The sequence below is a fragment of the Mandrillus leucophaeus genome, unplaced genomic scaffold (genome assembly GCF_000951045.1).
Source record: "Mandrillus leucophaeus isolate KB7577 unplaced genomic scaffold, Mleu.le_1.0 Scaffold12, whole genome shotgun sequence".
NCBI lineage: Eukaryota > Metazoa > Chordata > Mammalia > Primates > Cercopithecidae > Mandrillus > Mandrillus leucophaeus.
Genome location: NW_012100320.1, coordinates 8,842,377 through 8,866,999, shown reverse-complemented (window position 1 = coordinate 8,866,999; position 24,623 = coordinate 8,842,377). Strand labels below are relative to the sequence as shown.

The window sequence follows — 24,623 nt, the reverse complement described above, 5'->3', positions numbered from 1 at the left end:
CTCCCCCGCACCTCCCCGGCCCGGGCTCTCGGCGCTTCCACGCTCTCGGAATCACGACCCCTCCCTGCCATGTATCCGCAGGGCAGACATCCGGTGAGTAATTGCAACTCGGTTTATTTAAGCATCTATCATGGCAGGGTAAACGAGGCAGTTTATCTGGCACCTCCATTTTGCTTGTTGCTACCTTTATGGTGTGTGTTTGTGCGTGTGCTCTCACACAAAGGGGATGCGGCCGGGGGGCGCCGTTGAGAGAGGAGGTTAATTCCGCGCGAGTGGCGCGGGGGGCTGCCTGTGTTCCAGGGGGAGCTGTTCACGCGGTCCCCGGCCCAGCTCTTAAGTCTCCCAACTCACCCGGCTTGTCTCCCGCCCCCGCCTTACTGGGGAGAGGGAGGCCCTTGGTGAAAGGCATGGGAGCCCCGCTGCCGACGGGGAGAGATGGGGCGCCCCCCCTCCTCCCTGTCGGAGAGCTGAGAAACTTGCTGGGAAGGTTCTGGGCTGAGGGTGGCCTCTCTGGTTGGGCGCCGTCGGGGAGGGGCCGGGGCCGCGGCCGCTCTGAGAGCCGTCTCATGCCCCCGCCCCCTCCCCTGTCTTGTCTTCGCGGGCTCCAGGCTCCCCATCAACCCGGGCAGCCGGGATTTAAATTCACGGTGGCTGAGTCTTGTGACAGGATCAAAGACGAATTCCAGTTCCTGCAAGCTCAGTATCACAGGTAAGGCCGGTGGGGGCCGCCCCGGGGCTGGCGGGGAGGGGCGGCCCCTGCGCGGCTCCTGCCATCCCCCGCGGGGACGGAGGGGGCTCCTGACCCAGGGGCGGCGGGGCAGCCCGGGCCTCCGCCTTTTGTTTCCCCTTTCCGAGCGCGCCGCCTTAACCCTTTATTGCCCGCAGCCGCCCGGCTCCCAGCGCCGCCTGTGGGATCCCCGAATGAGGGTCTAGGTCGCGGCGAGCGGATTCACTCCGGGTTCTGGGTGTGGGGAGCCAGCGTCAGGGTCCTGCTCCCCTGCGGCGGTGATAAGTCCTCTGACTGGGCCGCGGGAAGTTTCGAATTGTTTCACATCCCCCTCCCCACGGCGGGGACCCAAATCCCCCCGCGTCCCCTGGCTGTGGGATAAGAGGGCGCCCCCGGAGGGTGTCAGGGAAGTGGAAAAGTGGCTCCCGAGGCCCTTGGGTCGGGGCCTCGGAGGAGGCTGCCCAGGCGCCAGGCCTGAGCCGGCTTTTTCTGCCCTCGCAGCCTCAAAGTGGAGTACGACAAGCTGGCAAACGAGAAGACGGAGATGCAGCGCCATTATGTGATGGTGAGATGCGGCAGTGGGCCTGGGGGGCAGTGGGGGCGCCGACCCCGGCCGGGGGCGCGGCGTGTATCTGGGGAGATGAGCGCCAGGTCCCCACCACCGCCCAGCCGCAGGGCGGCCTTAGTAGAGGGCATAATCTGGTCTTGCCCTCCCCTTCCCCAGCTTCCATTGCCGGGGCCACTTGGAGGAGGGTGAGTGAGGGGAGGGACAGAAAGAGAAACCCCGATTCCAGGCCGGCGACTTCTGTACTATCTTTGTGTGCCTTTCATTTGTGTTTTGAAAGTTGCCCAGGGGCCGATTGCCATTGCCCTATCTTGGCTAGTAAGATCGGGCTGGACCAGCCCATGTGAAATTAGGATTGCTAAAAATCTCTCTTAGTGACCTCCTGGGAGTGTTTAGAAACTTTTCTGCTTTGCAGCTGGGATCTAGCCAGAGGGGGACAGAAGCCCTCCTTCCCCAGGATGTTGTGAGGAGTGGAGAGGCCTTATAAAGCCTTCTGCTTTCACTCCCCTCCTCAGGGATCCCCCAGCTGGGTATCTTGTCCACGCTGGGGCAGTAGGCAGACTGTCTTCCTTTTGCCCAGTGTCCGTTTCAGCAAGTTTTAATCTTCATTTGTGAGAGGGCACGGCTGCCTGCACTGCTTTCCACATAAGAGGCCTTCGACACAGTGCTAAATAACTCTCAGAGGACAAGAGGGTCCCAGTGTACACACGATTCCCTGTTGAACCTGAACCTTGTATAAACAGGATATAGGGCACATGTGGTGCTTGTGGGAGGGAGGACGCAGCTCCCCTTACTACCACATATATAACGTTCTGTTGAGATGAGAGGAACACTCGCCCTTGTCAGCTCTTAAACCGCTCTGTAAGCTGGCTTTGGGGTTTGATTTAAACTTCTTTAGCAAATGTATTGTAAAAGTATGACTTGGGCAAAACCTTTCCAAGAAAAAACTGATTTTCAAAAATGATCAGATTTCTGTGTTGTCTGTTAATAGCCATTCTTTTTACTTTTAGTACTATGAGATGTCCTATGGCTTGAACATTGAAATGCACAAGCAGGTAAGTGCTTTTCTCTTTTGAAAAATATATTTCATTTTTTAAAAACTTACATATGTGGACGTCTTATGTTCTCTCTTGTTTGAAAATGAGCCTGGTTCTTCTATTCCTCCCCCTTCTCCTTGAAGAGTGAATGGATCAAGTCCTTGAAATGCAAGGTCTGAGGCTTTGCTGATTTTTTTTTTAGACACGTTGAGCTTTTAGCATTCGAGCTTGTGAAATTAGTCCTGGTCTTGGATCCTGGTGGAGGATAAAGGACCAAAGGGAAAGTTGTACCTCCAGGATCTGCTTTACAAACTCCTGAAAGCCCAGAGGTGGCTGGCTGCTTTTATCTGTTTTAATGTAAAATTCTCAAGAGGAAATACAGGAGGATTTTTTTTTCTTTCTCTCTCTCTTTTTTTTCTTTTTGCAAAAATGTGATGTTCTGCGTTGATAAGATTAAACTTCAAGAGCCTTAAAAGCCAGGCTGAGCTGTCGAAATTTAAGGGAATGAAGCTGCTAACTGCTTAAAAATATAAAGCCAGAATGAAATACAACTTTAATGCCTTGCATTGACAAGGTGGTTTTTTCATCTCTGTCTTGATTTAAAGGCAGCCGAATTCCCATTTTACAGAGAAGGAAGCTGAAGCTCCTGGGTGAAGTAACTTGCCCAGGGGCAGCCTAGCCAGGACTTTTGAGATGGCTGGGGGTTGAGCTCAGCTTTGAAATCCTGAAGTCAAACCAGTTTAGCTAGTGTGGTGTCGTTTGATGGATATGTAAACTACCTGGTATTGTCACTCTTCTAATAACAGTATACCTCAAACCGAGCAAATACAAACACCCTTTATCTCAGTGCATATCAGTAACTAGTCCCGGTGCTAGGCTGGGCTGTGGGAGAGGCCTGTTTGTGTATTTGTGTTCTGAGGAAAGGCTGCCTATAATTTGGCTTGGCCAACGATTAGAGTTGACTTGGCACGTATAAATGGAGCAGGCAGGCCGGTTGTTCTTTTTAACAATTGGTGTTCATGAAATCTCAGAAGACTGTTGACTCATTCTAGCCTTTGGTGACCGTGACTTGAATGGATTTTCTGCTGTAAATTAACAGTCGTTTACAAGGTTTCAATTTTGCTCTTTAAGGAGGCAGGACCCAGGGCAGGTGAGAAGGGCAGGTGACCCTGGAAAGTGGGCAGATTCCTACCCACTTGAGTGGCTTCCTGTAGAGCCTTTGGGATCTGTAGTTTCCTTTCCCCTCCTGGAGGGAGCCCCAGTGTTGGGTGAAGGGAAGCCAGAAAGGGGCCTGAGTTTATTGAGCAATGTGTGGGAAGCCAACTTGTGGCTTCCTGAGGGATTAGTTAGTCCCTTAGGAAGGCATATGAAGGCTACCATGTTTTTACTTCTTGACACACAGAAATAATAAACAGACAGGGCTTTATACGTAAAGATATTTCTCCTCGGGAAAATAGAATCGGGACAGGTTCTGCGACTGGAACAGGCCAGGTCCCGGAAGAATGCTTGAAATGGAACTGGGGTCCCAGGTGTTTCAAGGACCTTGGGGTGTATGCAGGGTGCCACTTCCTCCCTTTGTCTACCCCCCTCTTTTTTTTTTCTCAACGCTTAGTATCTTGGGTGTGTTTAAAGAAGGTAATTGCACCCAGGTTTAAAATTTATAGCAGCAGTTATTGTAAGAGCTTGGTAATTAAGGTGTAATGTCTCGTTGCATGTTGAGGTCTGCATGGGTGGTGTTCCGCATGTCTGTGAATGGATGGTGCTGTGGCACTAAGAAATCCACCTTGGCTCGCAGCAGATCTGTTCTGTGAGTCCTGGGGATGCTGTGAACGCAGGAAGAGTTAAATATCTTAACGCATTTGATGGTGGGGTTTATATAAAGAGCAGCTGTGTACATCTGGGATTTCTGGCCATTCCCCAAACAAGGTTCTTAAGGGGAGAATGCCTGGGGTTTGGCTACGTTGTCTCATTTAATCCTCTCAACTGCCGGTGGTGGAAAGAGGGATTCTTTGCCCCCTTTTTATAGGTGAGGAAACTGTGGCTTCAGGGAGGCCAGGAAGTCAGAGCTGGGACTCAAATCCAGCCCTCTGGCTTTCCCACTGGGCACTTTACCTTGCTTGCCACTCACCTTTGCCCTCTAGCCTGAGTTCCCAGCCTGAACATGTGTGCTCTGAATGCAGTGGCTTCTCAAGCTTATGGCAGTCTCTGAGTTGGGTGAAATCACCCTGTGGCTGTGGAGGAACAAAGAGGCAAGGAGGTGAAGAAACCTGTGCCATGAAATGCAACCCTAACCTAATGGAGTTGGCCACTCCCTAGGTTTGCGAGGGTTCTGGAGAAGAAAGCCCTGCCACTAATTGTAGTGTGGGTCTTGGGTGCATTTGGCGAATGGTGGTTAGGCCTGAGCAAACAAGTTTATCAGCTGACCTGTTTAGCGGTTGACTGGTGTTTTATCTGCACACACAATCAAGTGACTGGAGTGCTTGAATTATTCATGCAGTGTCCTGCCCTCTAGACTTGACTGTTCGTGTGATTACATCTGCCTGGAACAAACAGGCTGGATTCTTCATCTTTAAGCTGGGGTGGGGGTGGGGACTGTCTGTACTTTTATATAATAGATGATCTACAGAGCTAGCACCTTGGGAAGTGTGGCAGTCCTCAGCCTGCGTGCGCATACGCTCACACGCACTCCACCATCACCACCACATATTTTTTTAAAAACTCTCCTTTGCTGGCTCTATGGGAAATGCCAATTAGCTGGGAACCTCGAGTCCTGCCAGATGGGCCCGGGTATTGACAGAGGGCAGCTGATGAGGTGCGTCCAGCCCATTTTTATTTTACTAAGAGGTTAAACTCACTGTGGCTGGCTCCTTCTCTGGCTGTTTCTCTGTCTCTCTCTTTTTCCAAGCTGTCAAAATCCCAGAGAAGTAATAAATGGTTTCTCCTCCTACTCTTCTGCCTCCCTCCCTAATTACGGTAAAGCAAAGATTACAGGATCACAGGCCTGGCCCAGGACTTCAAGAGGTCACCCACCTCCACCAAGCCCCCTGCTTCCCGGCCAAATGTCGAGGGTGGTTCAGAGAGGCTGGGGAGGCAGTGAGGACTGACTGGCTCATCAGTTGCCATCTTGTTTGTGCAGAGGCTTTCCAGTGTCAGCCACAAATAACAAAGCCAGCTTAGAACCAGGGGCCCCAGAGCGACTGCCATGCGTTGGATTTGAGGCACTGACGCTCTGAGAAGCTGGGTCAGGCAGCCTTTTCACCCACTGTTGGTGAGCACTGATGTTTTGAAAGTGGACTTGAGCCATTTTGATTTTGGGGCAGTGTTGTGCCAACACGATACAGTCACCTTTTTTTCTGTAAACTGAACAACCTTTCCTGTAAGTTTCTTTTTGAATCTTGGAACTGGAAGAGCCCTTTGGGTTCTCATGCAAACTTTTCAAGTTACAGATGAGGAAACAGAGGCCCAGAGAAGGGAAGCTGATGTATCCAGTCATACAGTCCCACGTTAGTGGTAAAGCTGCTACCGCTGCTTCCCTTCCAGCCCGGGACTCTTTTCTGTCAGACTCAAGAAATGAAGAGTGCTCCTTTTCTAATGTACTCTGTGTCTTTAATTACTATTGCTTCTTTCTGCGTTATTATCTAAACAGGCTAAGACTACAAACCTGGCCCCACCAGAGTCCAAAGTGCCCCATTTCGGGTTGTATAATCATATCGCCGAACCCTTATTGTCCACAGTCCTGTTTTGAATTGCCAGCTATTTGCACAACTAATGATTTGATGTGTGTAATAATAATACATAATGCATAACTAGCAATCCCAGAGGAAAGATTCATTGACAGAGAAGGGAGGTACAACCTGTGAACTTTTTACCCTAGCCATGGGGTGCCATAAACACAGAGCTGAGGTGGGAAATGGAAAATCCCCATTTGTCACTCCCCTCCCCTCCCCGCTGTGAATCTTCTCATCTAAAGGATAAGGGGCTCGGCTGGAAGATCTTGAGGCACACAGAAGTTCTGTGACCACGGTGAAGGTGCAAGGTACAGGTGGCCAGAGGGAGCTACCAGGCGATGAGGTTACAGAAGACTCTGCCAAGGAGTTGAGCCTGTCTTGGTAGGGGAATGTGGGACCACTTGCAAAGTAGAAGGGGTCAAAGGTCCTTAGACTAGGGAAGTGCCTATTTGTGTGGCATCTGAGTTGAACTGTGACATTTTTTTTTCTTTTTTGCCGGAGTTCTATGCCCTGGTATCCATCTGACTTTTCCTGCCATATTGATCTTCCCTGGAACAGACTGTAATCACGAGTCCTCTCACTGAGGGGGTGCCTGCCTTGCTCAACTTTGGGGTCTGGGGGCTCCAAGCTCCCTGCACGCTGTCTAGCTAGAGGGAGGCTGCCCAACCCCTCAAGACTGCCTTTGGACCCCTTTTCTCTAGTTGCCAGTGGGAGTGGTAGAGTGGCGGTTTCAGTGCTTTTGGGGTCTTTTCCTTCTTGTGCATTTGTCATTGAAATGACCCTGGGAGATGAGCAAATGACCCCTTGTCCTTACTTTACAAATCAAGGGGTGGGAACCTGGCTCCTAATTCAGGACTCATTCTCTGAACTCTTTTGGACCAGGAGCCCACGGCAGACGGCAGCGTTCTTCCTTTGCTTGAACTCCTCCTTCCCACCTTGCAGAGGAACGCTCTAGGCTGTTTGTTTCTATTTTGTTGAAGGAGGAGTCCCTCAAGGAATAAATCTCCCTTTGCTTTCTCCGTGGGAGAAAGTCCTTCTATCTCATTGTACAAAATACTGGGACACCAGGGGCAAAAAGGTGACAAAGACCTAACCTCGGCAGTGTTTTCCCCTGTGATCTGGCACTCATTCCTCATCTCATTTTTGTAGGTACTAAAGAAGCCCCTCTGCTGAGGTCTCTATAGCACTTAGTGTATAATAGGTGCTCAGTAGACATCTTGGTTTTTCTTCAAAATTTCCTCAGGTTGTCTGAGAATAGAGTTGCGATTCCCTGAACTCTGAGTAGGAAGTGGGGATTTTAGTTGTGGGCTGGCCGCCCGCTCTGCAGGCTTCCTCCTATGGCCCAGCATCCAGTTTCTTCATCAGTGAAATGAGGGGGTTGGATTCATTCCCAAAGCGGTTATTAGGGGCCTGGGATGTGCTGGGTGTGGGCAGAGGTTGGTTACACAGCCGAATAAGACACCATTCCCTCTGCGGGGGAGTCGGATGTCTAAATAAGTAATTGCAATGCAGTGAGGTAAGTGCTAGTGTGGCCCGAGTGTCACAGGAGGAGCGCCCAGCACAGAACAGCTTATTCTTCCTGGGAGGGGAGAGTGGGGTGAGAGCGGACTTCACTGAGGGCTTTACTTGAGGCGAGTCTTAAAGGGAGGGTTTATGAGGCAGAAGTCAGCAGCGGAGGCCCCTCCAGGGTGGCAACAGCTCGTGGCAAGGCAGTGAGATATGTTCTGGAAGCCACACGTCTTTGGAATGATGTGGGGCGGGGACTGCACTTGGGAAGTGAGGCGAGGTGGTGACATTTTGCAGCAGAGTGATCTCCAAGGCCCCTCTGCCCTTGCAGTCGCGGCTCCCAACTCCGTGGCTCCCCCCATCCCTGCATGGCTGGCTCTCCAGGGCTGGCCTGAGTCCATCTGCCACGGGGTGGGGGCAGGGGCCCGCTCTGGGCCGTCTGTGGCCTGCCCTGCCTGCTTTCCTACCGTAATGCGCTGCTTTGAACTTTATTCCCCAAAGTGGCATTGTCTCCTTTCTCATATTGGTAATTCTGTAATGACTGGTTATGACCCGCCCCCTCCCCCATATTTAATTCTCATCAGCCCAGCTCTCCACTTTGCTATTAATGATAGCAGCCAGCAAAATAGCTTTCAACATGCCATTGACAGTCTGGTTTAAGAGAGCACTTGAAGTAGTGCTAGACAGCTGAAAGCACCCATAATTGTGTACCAGAGTGAGAACTGCGTGCTCAAGGGCCTTGTTTTTATATGCTTAAAGGGACAATATCTTGTTTTCAACAAATGCTCTCTGAGACGCACAGCCAAGATACTTTCTTCCTTTTTCTCCTTTCTTCTTTTGACTTTCTCTTCTCTTTCAAAATACATAGTTTAAAAAAATTCTTTATAAAATAATTGTTCCCTTCAAGTTGGGGTTAAGGAGAAACTTAAGGAAGGGGGAAATGTCCTGCCGCCATGTAAGCTGGGAATATTTGGTGGGTTTGTTGTTTTGAAGCATCGTCCTTTGCAGGCAGCAAACTGTGGGTCAGCCTTGCCCTACTAAGAGTCCTTAGGACCTTGCGTTTCTCGAGGTAATGGGGGAGTCTGAATTCGCATCAGCGTTGATTTTGAATTCTTTTGTTTGCTAAGGATGTTGCACAATCAGTGGGCTGCGGAGCTGTCACTGAATGTTTAGGCAGAGGCCACCTTCTGGGGGAGGGCTGGAGGAGAGGGGTCACCTCGTTGGAGAGTCAGGGCAGGACTGCTAAGGAATTAAATTCTAGGAGGCTGTTCACTGCAGAGTTGACGGCCCAAGAGGCCCATCTGGAAATCAACAGGGTGGGTAGGACAAGGACTTCTATTCTTAAGTAGAGGTTCATACCAGGCTTGGAGGGTTAACCAAGGGGCCCGTCTAGTCCACCCCGAAGATTTTATCTGAGAACAAATACCTTTCTCCCCTTCACACCAGCTGACTTCATTATTGCTTTGAAGATGCAGTCCTTTGGAAGAGGTTTCCTTTGCCTTTCTGTCACCAAAGCCTCCCATTGCCAATGTGTCCTGTGAAGGGAGAAGAGAGAAGCAAGTTCCCATCTGTGGGGCCTGAGAGGCCAGAGAAACCCTGTTAGGGCCTGGAGTCCATGTCGTCCTGTTCTCTCTCAGGCTGGCTGCTGTTGGTAAAGGGTAGGAGCATGGATGGGCTTGGCTGGTGTCTTAGGTGGTTCCTTCCATCACCGTGTGAATGATAGGATCCAGTGTTCTGGCTGCTGCCACCACCAAACAATCCCAGGGGAAGTACTTTCCTGAGGACAAACTGTTTGAAAAATTTGATCTTCCAGGTATTATAGATTATAATGAAACCCCTTAGAATTTCTGTAGCACTTGATTGCAAAGCAGATTTGACATTTTCATCTTAGCAGCTAAAATAATGGGTATTTGGGTCCAGGACAGACAGACATAGGATAAAAGCCTCAGAGCATACCCTGAAAGCTTGGAATGTGAAGATGGCCTGGGTACTAGAGGGCTATGTTCTCAAATTGGGGTGGGGGAGGTGAGGCCTGTGCTGTGACAGGACTGTGAGTTCCATGAGGGACAGGACCATTTTGTATTTTCCACTAAGGGCCCTGAACCCTGAGCAGTGCTTGGCCCATACTGGATATACAGTGTGCATTTTGTGGGGACTTGAGGAGGGAAGGTAATATTCCAGCTCAGGGTTCTCTCTTACCCTGAAGAGTGTTATGGACTCTTTGGGAAGGACAGAAGCTTTATTAGTTTTCTGACAGAGGCCTGTAGGCTGCAAAGGTTGTGATTATAGAAAGAGTTGTAAAGGTGTCATGAATCTTTATTTAAAAGTGTCTTTAATGTATCTTAGGCATCTTTTTCTTTTCATCTCACACTATGGACAGTTTAAGTGCAAAAGGGGAAGAAGGCAGGGTGGGGTGGGAAGAGATAACTGGGAGGGAGAGATGACAAAGCGGAGATGGGGAAGAGACAAGTGCTGAGTGGGTGAATTGGTAAACTCGGCTTGCCAGGCCTTGGCTGTTTAGGCATGGAGTTCCAAGTGTTGTGTGTGGCCTGATCTCATGAGGCTTTTAAGTCTGACTATTGTTCACAGCTCTTCTACTGCTATTTTTGTTTGTTAATTTTGAATGAAAACTACCGCAGTCCAATAGAAGTTGCTTTTTTGTTTGCACTGAAGGCTGATCCTTTCTTCAAATGGAGACTCAAATGCAGAAGAGCTCTTCCCACTAGTGTTTTAGCACTGAGTACCATATGCAATTTGGGTACAGGAGAGGGCTCTCCCTTCCTGGTCAGCCATGAAGACTTGAGGTTTAGACTCCTACATCACCCAGCCAGCTATATGACCAAAAGGTTGGAGGAGGCGACTCTTCACCCACTCCCCAAATCTTTCCCTTGGGCTAGCCCTCAACAGGTCTTTGCTGAGTTTGGATCTGAAACTGATTAATTCTGATAATACTGGCAGGGGCATCCTTTGGAACCAGTGATGCTTTGCGATTTCTGCTGGGGAAAATTAGAAGAGGAAGGCAGTTCAGTGCGGACTAGTGGACAAGGGATGGGAGTCTGTTCTAGCTCTCTGGTGGGGGTGGGGTACAAGAACCTCTATTAACCTTCCTGGCCTCTGTCCAGGGAAAAGTAGGACACTCAGAGGGCTCAGAAGCAGCAGGTGATGCCAGATGGTCTGGAATGAGGGTCTAACTGGTTGGGTGGGATAGAGGAAGGAGGAGCAGGGGAGATAGAGGAAGTGAGCCTGTTGGTACTGATTGGTCAAAATAGGTCTTTAGCTCATCCTTAAACCCTTACTTGCCTATTTTCCTAGAAGGAGGCCCCTTCCTCTGATCTCCATCTCCAGTGAAGAAAGCTAAAGTCCAGTTCTTATTTTGCTTTGCCTAACAGCAGAAGCCCTGGAGAAAGACGGGAAGAATTTCCCATCTCCCATCCCTCAATTCCTGGGATCTCATACTTTATCCCAGAGAAACGGGGGATCTCCATGAAGCCAGACTTGAAACGGGGGAGAAGCAGGCTGGTTTAGAGCTCGAAAGACCTGCCGCTCCCCCACAGGGTCTTTCCGCTGTTGGCCTGGTTTCAGCCTCCATGTCACCCAGTCCTTGTGTGTGGCACCCACAGGCCCGGCCTGCAGGAACTTGAGAAGTGTCTAGATACCCCTTTCTCTTTGCGTCTTGGGTTTTCTCACTGTTCTGTTACCTAGTTTTTTACCTTACTTCTCAAGAGACCCCTCCCCAGCTCTTCCTCACTATCCATTTGCCCAGGGATATTGGGCAAACTCTCTTCTTAAACTCCCGGGACGCTGAATGCCCATTGGGCATTTTCCAGGCCTACTGGGTGATGGGTGGGGTTTTTCTTGCCCAGTGAATTCCATTTCTCCCTCAGAAGATCACAGGTTCTTACCAGGTGATCCTGGAGAGTTACGTGTAGAGCACCAGTTGCTGGGAGATTTGTCTCTATGGCTAAGAGGTTGACTTGGGAGTCAGACAAATGTGGGTTTGAGTCCCAGATCAATTCCTGTTGGTGTGTGACTTTGAGCAGACTGACCTCTGTGATCTTCAGTTTGCAGTGGAGATAATAATAACACCTGCCTGTTGGGGCAGTGCTGCCCAGTAGAATTTTCTTCAGTGATGGAAATGCTGTGTGTCTGCACTCTTCAGTAAGGCAGCCACTAGCCACGTGTGGCTCGTAAGCACTTGAAATATGGCTACTGTGACTGAGGAACTGAGTTTGACATTTAATTTTAATTAAATTTAGCTAGCCACGGGTGGCTGGTGACTTCATAAATTGTATAGTTACAGTTATAGGGAGTGCCACGAAGGATGTATATAGCCTGCTTAGCACAATACCTGGCACATGGAAAGGCCGAAGCAAGGTATTCTCACAAAGGAACAGAGTCTCCAAATTGTCAAGACCTCAGACATAGAGGACAAGATCCTTGGTGCGCATATGTTGTAAGATTTCTCAGAGCCCTTTCCCATATGTGAGTTGTTGGCTCTACAATCCTGCAGCATAGGCACCATGGGCGCCACGCATCAGATAGCAGCACTGACGGTTAAAGAGGTTGAGTAACTTGCTCATTGTTGCACAGCGGACCAGCGGCCAGTTCAGAACTGGAAACCAGGCCTGCTTCCCTCGTGGACCTCAGTGATCTTTATCCACAGACCATGTCAAGATGAGGTCTTCTGTGATCTTCCCCATTGGCCACCCCCAGACCACCGTACTATAGGCATTGATTCCAGTGCTAGGAAGAAACCAGATGAACCCTTGAAGAATTCAGTAAAACCTGAGTGTCAGCCACATGTGGATCAGGGATTCCCAACCTGGGTGCTGTTTACATTTGGGGCTGGATACTTTTTTGTGGTGAGGTTGTCCTCTGTGTTTAGGATGTTTAACAGCATTTCTAATCTCTTCCCACTAGTTATCTTTATCAGTGCCCCAGTTTGTGACATCCAGAAATGTCTCTGGGCATTGCCAGAATCCCTTGGGGAAACAATTACTATTGGTTGAGAGGCCTTGATATAGAGGGAAGAAGTCTGGCTCTAACCTGGGAGATCTGCTTACCACCTGGTCTTCCTGTGTGGTCTTCCTGTGTGACAGCTTCTTGCCCACTCTGGGCCTCATTTGCCTCATCTGTAAAATGAGAGGTCAAATGGTGTGACTTGGGAGGAGGTCAGTTTGAGAAGGAGCTTATCATATAAAATAAGTTTCTAAATAACTGATCTTGATTTTCATAGCCTAAGAAATGCCATCACTCCTGCCTTCCTTATTTGGAGAAAGAAGACCCTCTAACCCTTTTTCTTTTAATTTATGGAAGAGGTATGCTCTTTGGTTGTGAATAAGATGGTGGGTAGATAGAATGGGGCTCTGTCTCTGCCCACAGTCAGTCTTTCCTCTTCCCCTCACCTTAGTCTTCCCTCATGCCACTTGGGTTTCCCAAAGAATCCATGCCCTTAAAAAATCCTAGCTAGCATTTCATTTGTAGTGCTGACCTGATGTGGGGAGACCCCCAAAATTTAATGAGCTGTCTCTGCAAGGGTAATGTGACTTTTACAGCCTGTTGAGGGGCAAGGGGAGATTTGCATAATGTTCCAAGGGGGATTAGGTGGCTGGGGGTTGCCATGGCAACCCCACAGGGATGAATTGAGAATTTTTCCTCCTGGCAGGAGTTGGCCAATGGAGTCTGGGAAGGTGGGGGAGGGGGCAGGGGGTTATCTGAGGGGAGGGAGGAGGAGAAGGAGAGAGGGAAGGGTGGGGGTGGTGTGCCTGGGATGAATGGGCAGTGTTGGGGGAAGGTGTAATCTGAAAAAGCACTCCCTGTTCTGTCTGTACAAGCAAGCTCTTTGAGAGCCATCTCCCCCCACAAGTAGGGGTGGGAGGCAAGCAGAGTTTAGTGTTTGGGAACCAAGAAATTAAAGTGAACAAATATTTAAAGATTATTGGATCTTGTTAACAGGAAGCCCGGTAGATGGAAACTGAGAGTCTGAGGAATGAAACTCTTAGAGTCCCAAAGCCAAGAGGGACTTGAGCTGTCATATGGGCCCTGTGGTGCCTGCCCCCAAGTCTCTGTTGGGTCTCCATGGAATGCTCCCAAGGGCAGGGCACTCACACAGCACCTAATTCATTTTTGAGAGCTCCGATTATTACACTGGACTCAGATCGGCCTTCTTTATTCAGTGGAAACTGAGGCCCAAGTGCAGGGTGGATCTGGGCTAGGAATACAGGACTCTAGACTATATGTTGCCACCTCTTTCTGGGATTGGGTTGCCTGGATGCCTGCTCACTCAGCCTCACTATCCCCAGTTCCCTTACACCGTAGACCCCTGGAAGAAAAGGGGAGGTGGGATTCCTTTCAGGGAAGTGTGCAGAAGGGTCGTCCCAACCCCAGCAACCCCAGAGTCCCTTGCCGTTGGTTGGTCCTAGCTGGGGAAGAGTGAGTGCGTTTCCTTCTCCCTGCCCTGGATCCTCACTGTCATCCTTACCCGCCTGTGGAGGGCACACGGGCTGGTGCCCAGAGTGTCCTCACAGGCTGGCCCAGGCCAGCATCCCTGTCCCTCCCCGAGGAGACAGATCCTCAGGGTCACGCTGAGGGGGCTGGGCCTTTCTTGTACCAAGTCCTCCCTGCATAAAGAATTCAGCAGGCTTCCTCGGAGGGCATAAATATTTAATGGCGTTGTAGTTATATATAATTTGATCAATATGTCAGTGCTAAAAGGGCCTTTAAGAAGGCTCACCTATCATTGAGTGATCTGTGATGTGAACCTTCACCAGCCCCTCCAGTAGCGGGAGGGGCTACATTTCCCAAGGCTACTGCATGGATCATTTGTTGACCCTCCTCCCCTTCTTATATTGTAGCACTGCTTCCTCTCAGAGCCCATGGCGTGCATGGAACAGGGCCTGGGAACCCCATCCCAGCTTTTGTTGGCTGTCCCCCGGCCCCCCCATGGATTTCTTCCTCTGTTGATAAAACACCCGCTTGTTTTATTTCAGTGTTCTCTGAGCTCGGCCTAAGGAGAAACTACCTGGCAAGGAATATCCTCTTTTAGTCAGATCATTCAGGGGCTATCCATTTAGTATGGCCTAGGAAATGCAATGGGATATTTTAAGTTAAATGCCCAGACGTGGTGTTCTGAATCTGGGTGATTGGCGCCTGGCTGCTGGGAGGCTGCTGGGAAGGTTGGGGCCAGGGCCACCTCTTTCTGCACAGCCTCCCACCCCAGCCTCTCCCTGCAGCTCTGAGATTTAATTCGAGATGAAGCAGACTGTTTTCAAATCCCAAGGACTCAGTCAGAGAACCAGGTAAAACCTGATTAAAATTTAAGAACCTCAGAGCTGACTGAGACGACACCCCTAAACACATGCATTTTCTAGAGGAGTAACCTGAGGCCCAGAGGCCTGCTGGGATGAAAATCATCACTTCCCCATGGCTTTGCAATATAATTCACCTTTCAAATGGGCAGGTCCCTTCCTCATCTCATCTTTCACGCACATCCACAAACGGTCTCTAGACTCACAGTACCATGCTCTTTGCATGACACTGCCCTGACTTTCCGAAGAAGAAATCCTCATTTCACAAATGTAACTAAACACCTAGTAGCATGGGATGGCCGCTTGCCTGTCTAACAGACATGGGATTCCTTCCCACTGAATGCAACAACTTGGAGAACCCTGGCCTGGTTGTCTTAGCCTCACCAACCAGTCTTCCCTTGTGAATCACAGAAACTGCACAGTAGGGGCTTGACACTTAGAAATATGATATCATTGTTCTTGCCTAGAGGCTCTTCCGCAGCGAAGCGCAGTTTTGCTGATGGACAAATTTGAATGGCTCGTGCTCTGAAGGCTGGTCCTTGGGACCCAGCCCAGGTCAGCCAGCTGCCCAGCGAGCAGCCAGCATCCATCCACATCTCAAGGTGGCTTGGCTCTTCTCCACTGGTCCTTTGTAAATTCATGTGATGCTCTGTTTTATGGATCTTTATGGAGGAAATTATAAGCTGCACAGCAATTTGGGAATATTTAGGGTTCTAAAACTCTATAAGTTAGCGCTCCTGGATCTTAATACATTATCTAGTTAATCCCTTCATTTTGCAGACGGCAAAATTAATGCCCAGAGAAGGGAAGTGATTTGCCCCAAGCCACACAACTAAATGGGGGCAGAATTGGAGGTAGAGGCCAGCTTATTTCTGTGTGGCACTGCAGCATGCCACATTCTTTAAAGGGGCAGCTTTCTCTTCTCCTTGCCCTTATTTGGCTGAGTTTAAAAGGAATTGTGCATTCAGAGTCCACAGGTACACAGGACAGGGCAGTTTAAAACTAACTAGCAGACAGACCCTCTGGTGGAAGTCACTCTCGACTGTGTGTTGAACACAGTCACCTAAATTAAAAATAAGGGCAAGGACTGGCTGGGTGCCGCAAGCCCAGGAGCAGGAGGTTGCTGGGGGGTACAGATCAAGAGCAGGCTCCATCTGCCTTAATTTAGTGTCTTGGGTCAAGGGCCAAGGATAGTCCGAAGTAGCAGCAAACATGAATACTAGACTGTGGTTAGAGAAATAGACTTTTAGAATGCTCAAGTACCCTCGGTTTACAGCAAGATGTTCAGAGGTCCTGCTTTAATGAGGAGATGATCATGCAAATGGGAGCTACTAAGACGCATGGAACAGATTGCTCTTTGGGAAATTACCCTTGCCCCCCACTATCTTGTTTTCTGTCATTTATTTGCCTAACAATCTCGACAGAGATGCAGGGCAGATGTTACTCCCAGCGCCCAGTTGGTAGTACAGATTCTGAATGTAGCAGGACCTCTGTCCCCATTTCTCTGAACTGCTTCTCTGTCTGTATCTAGTAGATTAGTTCCTTCTGAGGAACAATGTTTTTCCACCAACAAAGCCGCCTGCTTTGAACCATACTTGAAAAGAAACTTTCAAAGGCGGCACCAGCCTCCTTGAACACCTTTTCCAAAGTGCTTTCCAAAGGGAGCCGTCTTCCCACCTCCCACCACGTCTCAGGTTCGCTTCTGAAGACCCAGCTCAAAAGCAGTGGCTTTGTGGGACCGGGATGGAGGGAAGGATGGAGGTCAGCCTCTGGAAACTACAGCCGGCTTATTGATAACAACGGATTGTGCCGAGTTGCCAAAAGGAATTTTCCAACGTATGATCGAGTTCCAGTTTGTGATTTGTGACCTGTCCCAATTGTTGAAGTCACACTTCAACAATTTTTTTTTCCCCCTTTTTTGGAACTGATGTTTAGAGCTTGTTTGAGTTGGATCCAATGCTGTTTTAACAGCTGTTCTAATCAGAAGTGCTGTCAATTATTAACCTTAATGGTGGTTTTTCTTTTAAAAATATTTCTCTAAGCTCTCTTGAAATGTCAAAATTCGGCTTCTTGGTAAGAAGTCATTTAGTGAAGTCACTTAATGGCTGGGCATCAGTTTCCCCATCTGAAAAGTGGAGATGTTGACAAGCGCCTTCTCTGTGGGGTTATTGTGGATGCACACATGGCAAGTTGGGTGGGCGATGTCAGCGGCCATTACTGTTGTTAGGAGGGCTTCTGTTAAGCCAGCTTTTCCTTTCCAGGAACTTCCCCTGCCCCAAGCGCCACCCTCCAAAAAATAAACATGTCTTAAAAATGTTGAGCAGACAGCTTTCCTGTTCATGCTTTGACTCTGCAGAGTACACGCAGCCCATTCTCAGGGTTGGGCAACCTTTGTAGAGATGGGGGAGGACCAATCCCTGCTTCTACTTTGTGGGGAGACCCCAAGAGGGTACTAGGAGATGATGGCACAGTGACAGCTGGGAGGGATGGGATGTGCTTGCTTCACACCCCTTTCCCAAGGGAGGGGCTGGGTTTATGTTAGGACAACTTTTACCATGAACCAGGAGGTTCCCCCAACGTAAACCCAGCCCCTCCCCTCTGTCTGCCTCAACCCTACAGAGTCCTGTCTTGTGACGTGCCAAAGGCCTTCCTGCCATGCAGAGAGGCCTCTCTTCATGGAACGTGGGCCTCAGGAAACACAGCCTGAACGCCACTACCCCAGGCTCGTGGAAGGTTCTGAATCTGTGTGGCGTTGTTGTGATAGCCCTCAGTTGATGCTTGTTTGTGGTGCTGGGAGGCAGGAACTACTTTAGAAGGGTGGAGGGGTGAGAATGAGAGAGAACTTGGCCTGAGCCACCCAGCTGTGGTCACCTGGTGGCCCAGATGGCTACATAAATCCTGGGAGATCCCTTGTCCTCATAACCAGAGTGAGCTGGGCTCCAGACCAGCCCTATGGGAAGATCCTGTCTGTGGGAAGCCTTTGGCCATGTGTTTGCTGAAGGGTGTGGGGAAGGGCAAGGTCAGCTACTTTTCTTTTTTGTCAACTCCCAAGACCCTGACCCTTGGCCTGTTTGCCAGTGGAAGGAGGCCACAGTCAGAACCTTTTTATAATCACCCTGCCCTCCCAAAGACTGTGAAAGTTAATAGTTGCTGAGGAAGCCAGAGTGACTGGGGATGTTCTGAACTTGCCCCCTGCCTTCCTGGCTATGGGGAGGGGCAGTGGCCAGAGACCCATCTAGGTGACTTGCGATTGGCCTGGCTTGGAGGTGCCGCCCCACACCATTGGTGAAGGGCTTGGGCCACTGGCTACCCACCAGCCAGTTGTATGTCAACACTCCATCCACCACAGCCCCTCCCACGGATGCTGCCCACGCTGGGGCAGGCCCAGATCCACAGCCAGGGGTCACTGCAATATGAAGTCTCAATAAATGCGTAGACGCCAGTGATACTATTCGTTCGGCCAAACATTTATGGAGCACTTACTGTCTGCCAGGCACTGTTCTATCATTGTTTGAGATAACGGGCCTTGGACCTGTGAGCTTCCTGAACAGTCAGGTTGGTTTCTTTTGTTTACTTTTGTTTGCTTTTTATTTTTACATGTCTTTCTATTCTTATTTGGCATGGGAACTCAAAGGTGAGTGAACTTGTTACTCTGTGCAGGTTTCGAGTGAGGTGCAGCCTATGCTTGTTTCTAGAACTCCTGCCCTATCCAACCCGGACTTTTTTGCTTCATTGAACCCCATTCCTACTATCAGTTGATTTAGGCGGGGAAAAAATAAGCAGAGTGAGGAAGGACTCTGTTTGGGAGAGTTCTTCCCACTTAACTAGATTAATAATTTATATAATGATTATTTAGTAATCCTCCTGGGTTCCTTAGAGTATGAATGACGGGTGTCTAGGAGGCGGAGAAGCCAGGGATGCTGTTAAAAGCCCTACAGTGCACAGAACAGCTCTACACAGCAGTGAATTATCTAACCTCAGATGTCAATAGCATGGCGTTTGAGGAAGCCTGATGTATGGTGTCCTGGCTAGAGTGCCCCACACATGTGTCAATGTGAAGTCCCAGTGGGTCTGAGCTGGGCAGTTCGGAAGTGGGGGCCATTGTTGACACAGTTGGCCTGGGATGTGAGTGACAGTCCTTCATCACAGGAATTGTCTCTCCCCAAATGCCAACAGTGGTGCCGGCTGGGAAACACTGACTCTGTTCCTGAGGAGCTGGAGTGTTCCAGGCAGAAAGCTGACAGCAGTGATTCCTGATCCTCTCCCCACCAGGATCCCCCACTGTAGCGGACAGGCTCTGTAGGTTGGCGAGCCCTGCCACCATGGCTGGCAGCCCAGCACGCAGGCCTGCAAAAGCCCATAAGGCTCTTTAGTTGATGGCTTGCCTTTCCACAAACCAGAGATGTCCTCTTTAGTGGCCAAGGGTGGAGGGGGTAGAGGGTGTTAGCCCCAGGAATTCTCCTGAAGTCCAGGGTCTATTTGTGCGCCTTCAGATTGTTTTTATTTTAAGTGCACAAGGATTTCTCATCCAGAATCATTTGACATGCAGATACTCACAGATTTTTAAAGGCTGTTGTCATGGTTTTGTCTCTGAAAGATTGCTATGTGCTGATGAGAGCTTTGAAGCCAGCTTTGGGACCTTAGTCCTCGCGGGCTCAGGATTCAGAATGAGATAAGAAAAGCAATTCTGAGAGTCATCTGTCAGTGGTTCTAGGCCTTTCTATCTGGACTCAGTTAACCCTTATAGCACCACTCTTGATCTGAGATCTAAAGTTTACATAGGATGCTGGTAGAAACTGTTGACTTTCTAAATGCAGTCTTTTCTGGGGTGTTGGGAGATGAGGCAGAGAATTGATCTGCCTTTCTAAGATTGACTTCTGTGAGGGATTAGGGATCTAATGAATTACGTCTCTGAGCAGCTTCTTAGACAAGGCAGTGCTGTATCCTAAAAAATGAAGTGTTGGCCGGGTGCGGTGGCTCATGCCTGTAGTCCCAGCACTTTGGGAGGCCAAGGTGGCCAGATCACTTGAGCCCAGGAGTTTGAAACCAGCCTGGACAACATGGCAAAACCCAGTCTCTACAAAAATACAAAAATTAGCTGGGCATGGCGGTGCACCTGTAGTCCCAGATATTTGGGAGGCTGAGGTGAGAGAATCACTTGAGCCCGGGAAGTCGAGGCTGCAGTGAGCCAAAATCGTACCACTGCACACCAGCCTGGGTGACAGTGAGACCGTGTCTCACTGGAAAAAAAAAAAAAAGAAGAAGGTTTAATGGTAGGATTTTAGGCTGGTAGCATATATATGGGGTATGGATTGATCTTGGTGAGGGAGAGGTTAGTCCCAGGGAACCCTTTGCCACATAGGACCACTTATCAGCTCTGTCCCATTTGTCTCAGAGCTTGTGTCCTATTGGCACTGGGCACCAGCGGGCAGAGCAGTTCCTCTCTCACTGAACTGTGTTTCACTCTTATAATGGATTTTGCTGGGTTGTTGGGGTTGATTTTTATTTCATTTTGCTTTAATTAGGGATTCCATCCAGAGGATGCAAACTATATTCTGATCCAGACATATATACCACCTCTGATGGAAATTGGAGCTCCCCAAAATGTAGGCAGCCTGGCTGTGAGGGAGTTGAAAGAGATTTCTTCATGCTGTGGATTTAGCTAGAGCCTCTTGGCAGGAGGCAGACTGAGGGCAGAAAGGATGGAGCCCCGTGGAGAGGGGCTGTGGTTTGGGGGGGAGTTTGCATTTCCACTTGTCTGTGACATTTCAGTGACTTAATTTATTTGCCTGAGCTTCATGTGGTCTCCTTGCCTTTGCAGACGGAGATTGCAAAGAGACTGAATACAATTTTAGCACAGATCATGCCTTTCCTGTCACAAGAGGTAAGACCGCCTTTTATTATTTCTTCCTTTTCTTTCCAAATCAGCCCAGTGGCTGGTGGGGTCTCACTGGAGCCTGAGTCCCAGCCCTAGCCCCAGCCTCAGCCCCTGTCCATTCATACTGACTGAGCTGACAACCTGGAGATTTCCAGAGCCTTCTCCGGCCAGTCTGAAGGCAGGGGGCCGTATCAGAGGGACCATTTGCTCCTTCTTCTGATAGAATTGTTTCTCTACCATTGCCTGAGTCCAGAGATGGGGGTTCTGGCGTGCGACCTAACCATCAGTGGGCAGTGGGTGCCTCTTTCCCATCCAAACTAGCATCCCCAGCCCAAAGGGGACCTTAGTTCCTGGTACAGAGTGTCCTTGCTGGGAGCATGACCAGGTGGTCATGCCACCTTCTAAGCCTGCCTTCCAAGGGACCTCCATTTGGGACAGCGGCTGGACCAGTGCCTGATTTGAGATAAATGCCTCCAAAGAAGTCCCCTGGTGCCGACCAGACAGATGGGCCGACTTTAGCAGGCTCTGTTTCTGTCCCGATTTCACTCCAGCCAGGGCAGGCCCTGCCCTCTACTCCCACTCAGTGGCTGGGACCATGTCAGCTCCATCACGGACTCCTGGGTCTTGGACACAGAGTGGTGACCAATAAATGATTGAATTAATATGTAAGAATCAGATACGACAATGCCCTCGGAGCTTGCAGCCCAGTAGGGGAGAAAGCTGTGTATGTGGCTGGTACTACCTCAAGGCCAAAGGGAATTAATGCAACCACTTTTTAAAGTAGACTTTATTTTTTTAAGAGCAGTTTTAGCTTCACAGAGATTTCCCATATCCTCCCCAACTATCAACATCCTCACCAGAGTAGTACATTTGTTGAAACTGATGAATCTACATTGACACATCATCACTCAAAGTCCGTGGTTTAAGTTAGGGTTTATTTTACCACTTTTTCTTTCTTTATCTGTTTATCTGGAAACATACTTTGTTTTCTCTCTATTTAAACAGATATGGGTAAGGTATATGTAGATACACTTTTTCCCCAAATCCTTTGAGTGTAAATTGCAGATATTCTGACAATTCACCACTAAAACTATAACTGCATCTCCTAAAAACAGGGATACCGTCCTTCATGATTACAGTATTGTTACCGTGTTTAGAAAACTAATAATCATCCTGTAATACCATCTGATATCCAGCTCATATGCAAATTGCATGGAAAAATTTGTGTGTGTATGATTGACTAATAGCCATCTTTTGGCATGCGTCTTTATTTTAAAACTTAAAAAGAAGTTTCAATTACAAAACTAATACATGCTCATTGACAAAGGTCTAAAAGAGAAAGGAAAATCGCCTGTCACCCTCCCCACTGCTTGTGTCCTATGCCTGTTCAATGGGGCTCCTCTGTCTGCTCTGGGCCTCTCCGAGAGTCCCTGCCAGTGCTGCACAGTCCGTCACCTCCTCTGTCCAGGAGAGTGGCTGCATCTAACGCACACCCTCTTCCCTCCAGCACCAGCAGCAGGTGGCGCAGGCAGTGGAACGCGCCAAGCAGGTCACCATGACGGAGCTGAACGCCATCATCGGGGTACGTGGACTCCCCAATCTGCCTCTTACCGTGTGTATAGCCCTTTTATTCCTCTCATTTATCATAACCAGAGATTGACCCTGACCTTAGCTGGCCTCAAAGAATGGCAGCCCCAGGGCTCCGGCTTCTACAAACACCCCAAGGGCTTGGACCCCTGTGGGACTGTTTCCCTATTGACTCCCAGTTGCCTCCTAGGCCTCAAACTAAAGGGGAGCCAGGCATGCCTCAAATCCACCTCTTCAGCCATCTGCCTCATCTTCCACTGGCTTTTGGTGTCCTTGCCATTGAGGAGGGTGGGGGCCTAGGGTCACCTTCAAGGCCAGGCCAACTGGCCAGTACCTGGCCACCTCCTCACACTTACCCCGGCGCCTGTCTGCCTCCTCCCTGGCAGAAGTCTGCCCTTCTTTGGCCGCTGGGATCAGAACAGTCTCTGCTGTACTGTTGATGTGCATCGTGCTGTGGAATTTGGGTTTACGTCTTGCTGTCCCATGTGCGAAGCTGCCTGGCTGAGCATTCATCACGTACGCTTGTGAACTCCAGCTGGGGAGCCTAGACCAGTTTTCCTGACTTTCTAGAAGTCCCATCTCCCCTTTACACAGGAAGACATACCCAAGAGTGCTCTGTGAGGCCCACTTCCGGACTGGCCCCTTAGTGGAAAGGGGAAGCTGGGTCTACCTGGCTTGTATCTTTAATGCATTTCTTAGGTTCAAGTGGCATCTTTCTCCTACTTGCTGCTTTGGTGTGAGGCTAGTGACATTTAAGATAAGCACCTGAGGAAGAAGAGTCTTTTAAGTGTGACTTTGGGCAAGGCTCTTACCCTTGGGGTGTACCTGTCCACCTTTCATCTCTAAAATGAAGCGGGTGGACGGGGTCACTGCTTCCCAGTCCACGGAGGAGCTTCTGGACAGTACAGATTCAGGGGCACTTGCACCAGAGGTCTTTTCCATATGTCTGGTGCTCGGACTGGAAATCTGTGTTCCTAATGATTTCTAAATCATTCTGAAGTGTAGTTAGGCTTGGGAAGCAGTAGACTGATTCAACTCTAACATTCTGGGAACCTGGTTGGTCTTCTTTCCTCTTTCTGTTCTTATGGGAAGTCACTATTTCAAGGTGGAACTAAGGCCCTAGAATTTTCCTCTGCTTGATGGGATACATGATAACTCTTGACTTTTCTGCCTGGGGCAGAAACCTGGAGGTCTGTGTTTTAGTCATAGTTGTTCCCCCATGTGACCTTTGGCAAGTCCCTTCTCTTCCTTGGGCCTCAGTTCCTGTATCTGTAAAGGGAGAATGTACACCGGCTCATCTCTTTGGGCACTCCTGACTCCTACCAGGAATGCTGGGAGGCTGGAATCACAGAATGACACTTACGGGCACCGACCCCTCCATCACGCTGTCAGGACCCGTGATGGTTGCAGAGTCCTTTGGTGAAGGCAGCCCAGTGGGTTTGCCCTTCTGGGCTGAGCCCATAGGGACACTTCTCATTGCTGTTTGGGCAGGTGGGGGTTGCAAGCATTGGCCTGGTTTGAATCCTGGCCTACTGTGTGGAATGGGCAGAGAGGAATCTTAAAACTGGAATGTGAAGAAGTGTTCAGTGCTGGAAGGCAGCACCCCAAGAGGAGAAATCATGATATTTTAATGTTTGAAGTATCATCAGAGATCATCTAGCCCAGGGATCATCAACCTTGACACTGTTGAAATTTGGGGCCAGATCATTCTTTGCCATCCTGTGCGTTGTAGGATGGTCAGCAGCATCCTTGGCCTGTAGCCACTAGATATCAATAACACCCTCGACACTTGTGACACCCCAAAACATCTCTAGATGTTGCCAAATATTTGTAGGAGGCAAAATGGCCCTTGGTTAAGAACCTCTGATGTAGCTCAATGCCCTGGTTTTACCGAGAGGGGAGGTGATTCTGATGTTTAGGAGCAAAGCCAGGCCAGAGGCCTGGGTGGCTGACTCGCAGCCCAAGACTCTTCCCCTGACTCTGGTGCAGCCCTGGAGGGTGGCCTGTGTCATCTGTCTCAGTGACCAGCTCTCAGCTTGGTGGTTCTTCTGCTAGTGGTGGCAGGGGACTGCAGGAGTAGGACATACCTTGTGAATTCTGTTTTCTGACACTTCTCTTCCAGCTCCTTACCCCTATCCCGTTTCCAACCATCTTCTTGAGGTTTCCAGGCTAACTCCTCCTACCCCTGCAGTGGCCACAGCAGGGTCCCCTCTCCCCCTCTGCCTCTCTCCCTCTTTGGGATTAAAATCCTCTTTTTTTTTTTTTTTTTTTTTTTGAGACGGAGTCTT

At 49.5% G+C, this 24,623-nt stretch overlaps 1 protein-coding gene across 14 annotated transcripts in view; it reads left to right on the top strand.

Moving 5' to 3' along the window:
- Positions 1-6: 6 nt before the first annotated feature.
- Positions 7-24,623, top strand: part of TLE3 (transducin-like enhancer of split 3) — a 49,241-nt gene continuing 24,624 nt past the window's right edge. For 6 of the 14 annotated variants that reach the window (XM_011969092.1, XM_011969053.1, XM_011969065.1 and 3 more), the window contains exons 1-6: positions 8-93; positions 609-709; positions 1,229-1,292; positions 2,303-2,347; positions 20,692-20,754; positions 22,256-22,330. In XM_011969092.1, the coding sequence (XP_011824482.1) occupies positions 70-93; positions 609-709; positions 1,229-1,292; positions 2,303-2,347; positions 20,692-20,754; positions 22,256-22,330 (372 nt within the window). In that variant the 5' untranslated portion in view covers positions 8-69. The other 8 variants (XM_011969018.1, XM_011969011.1, XM_011969000.1 and 5 more) reach the window with 6 other exon arrangements.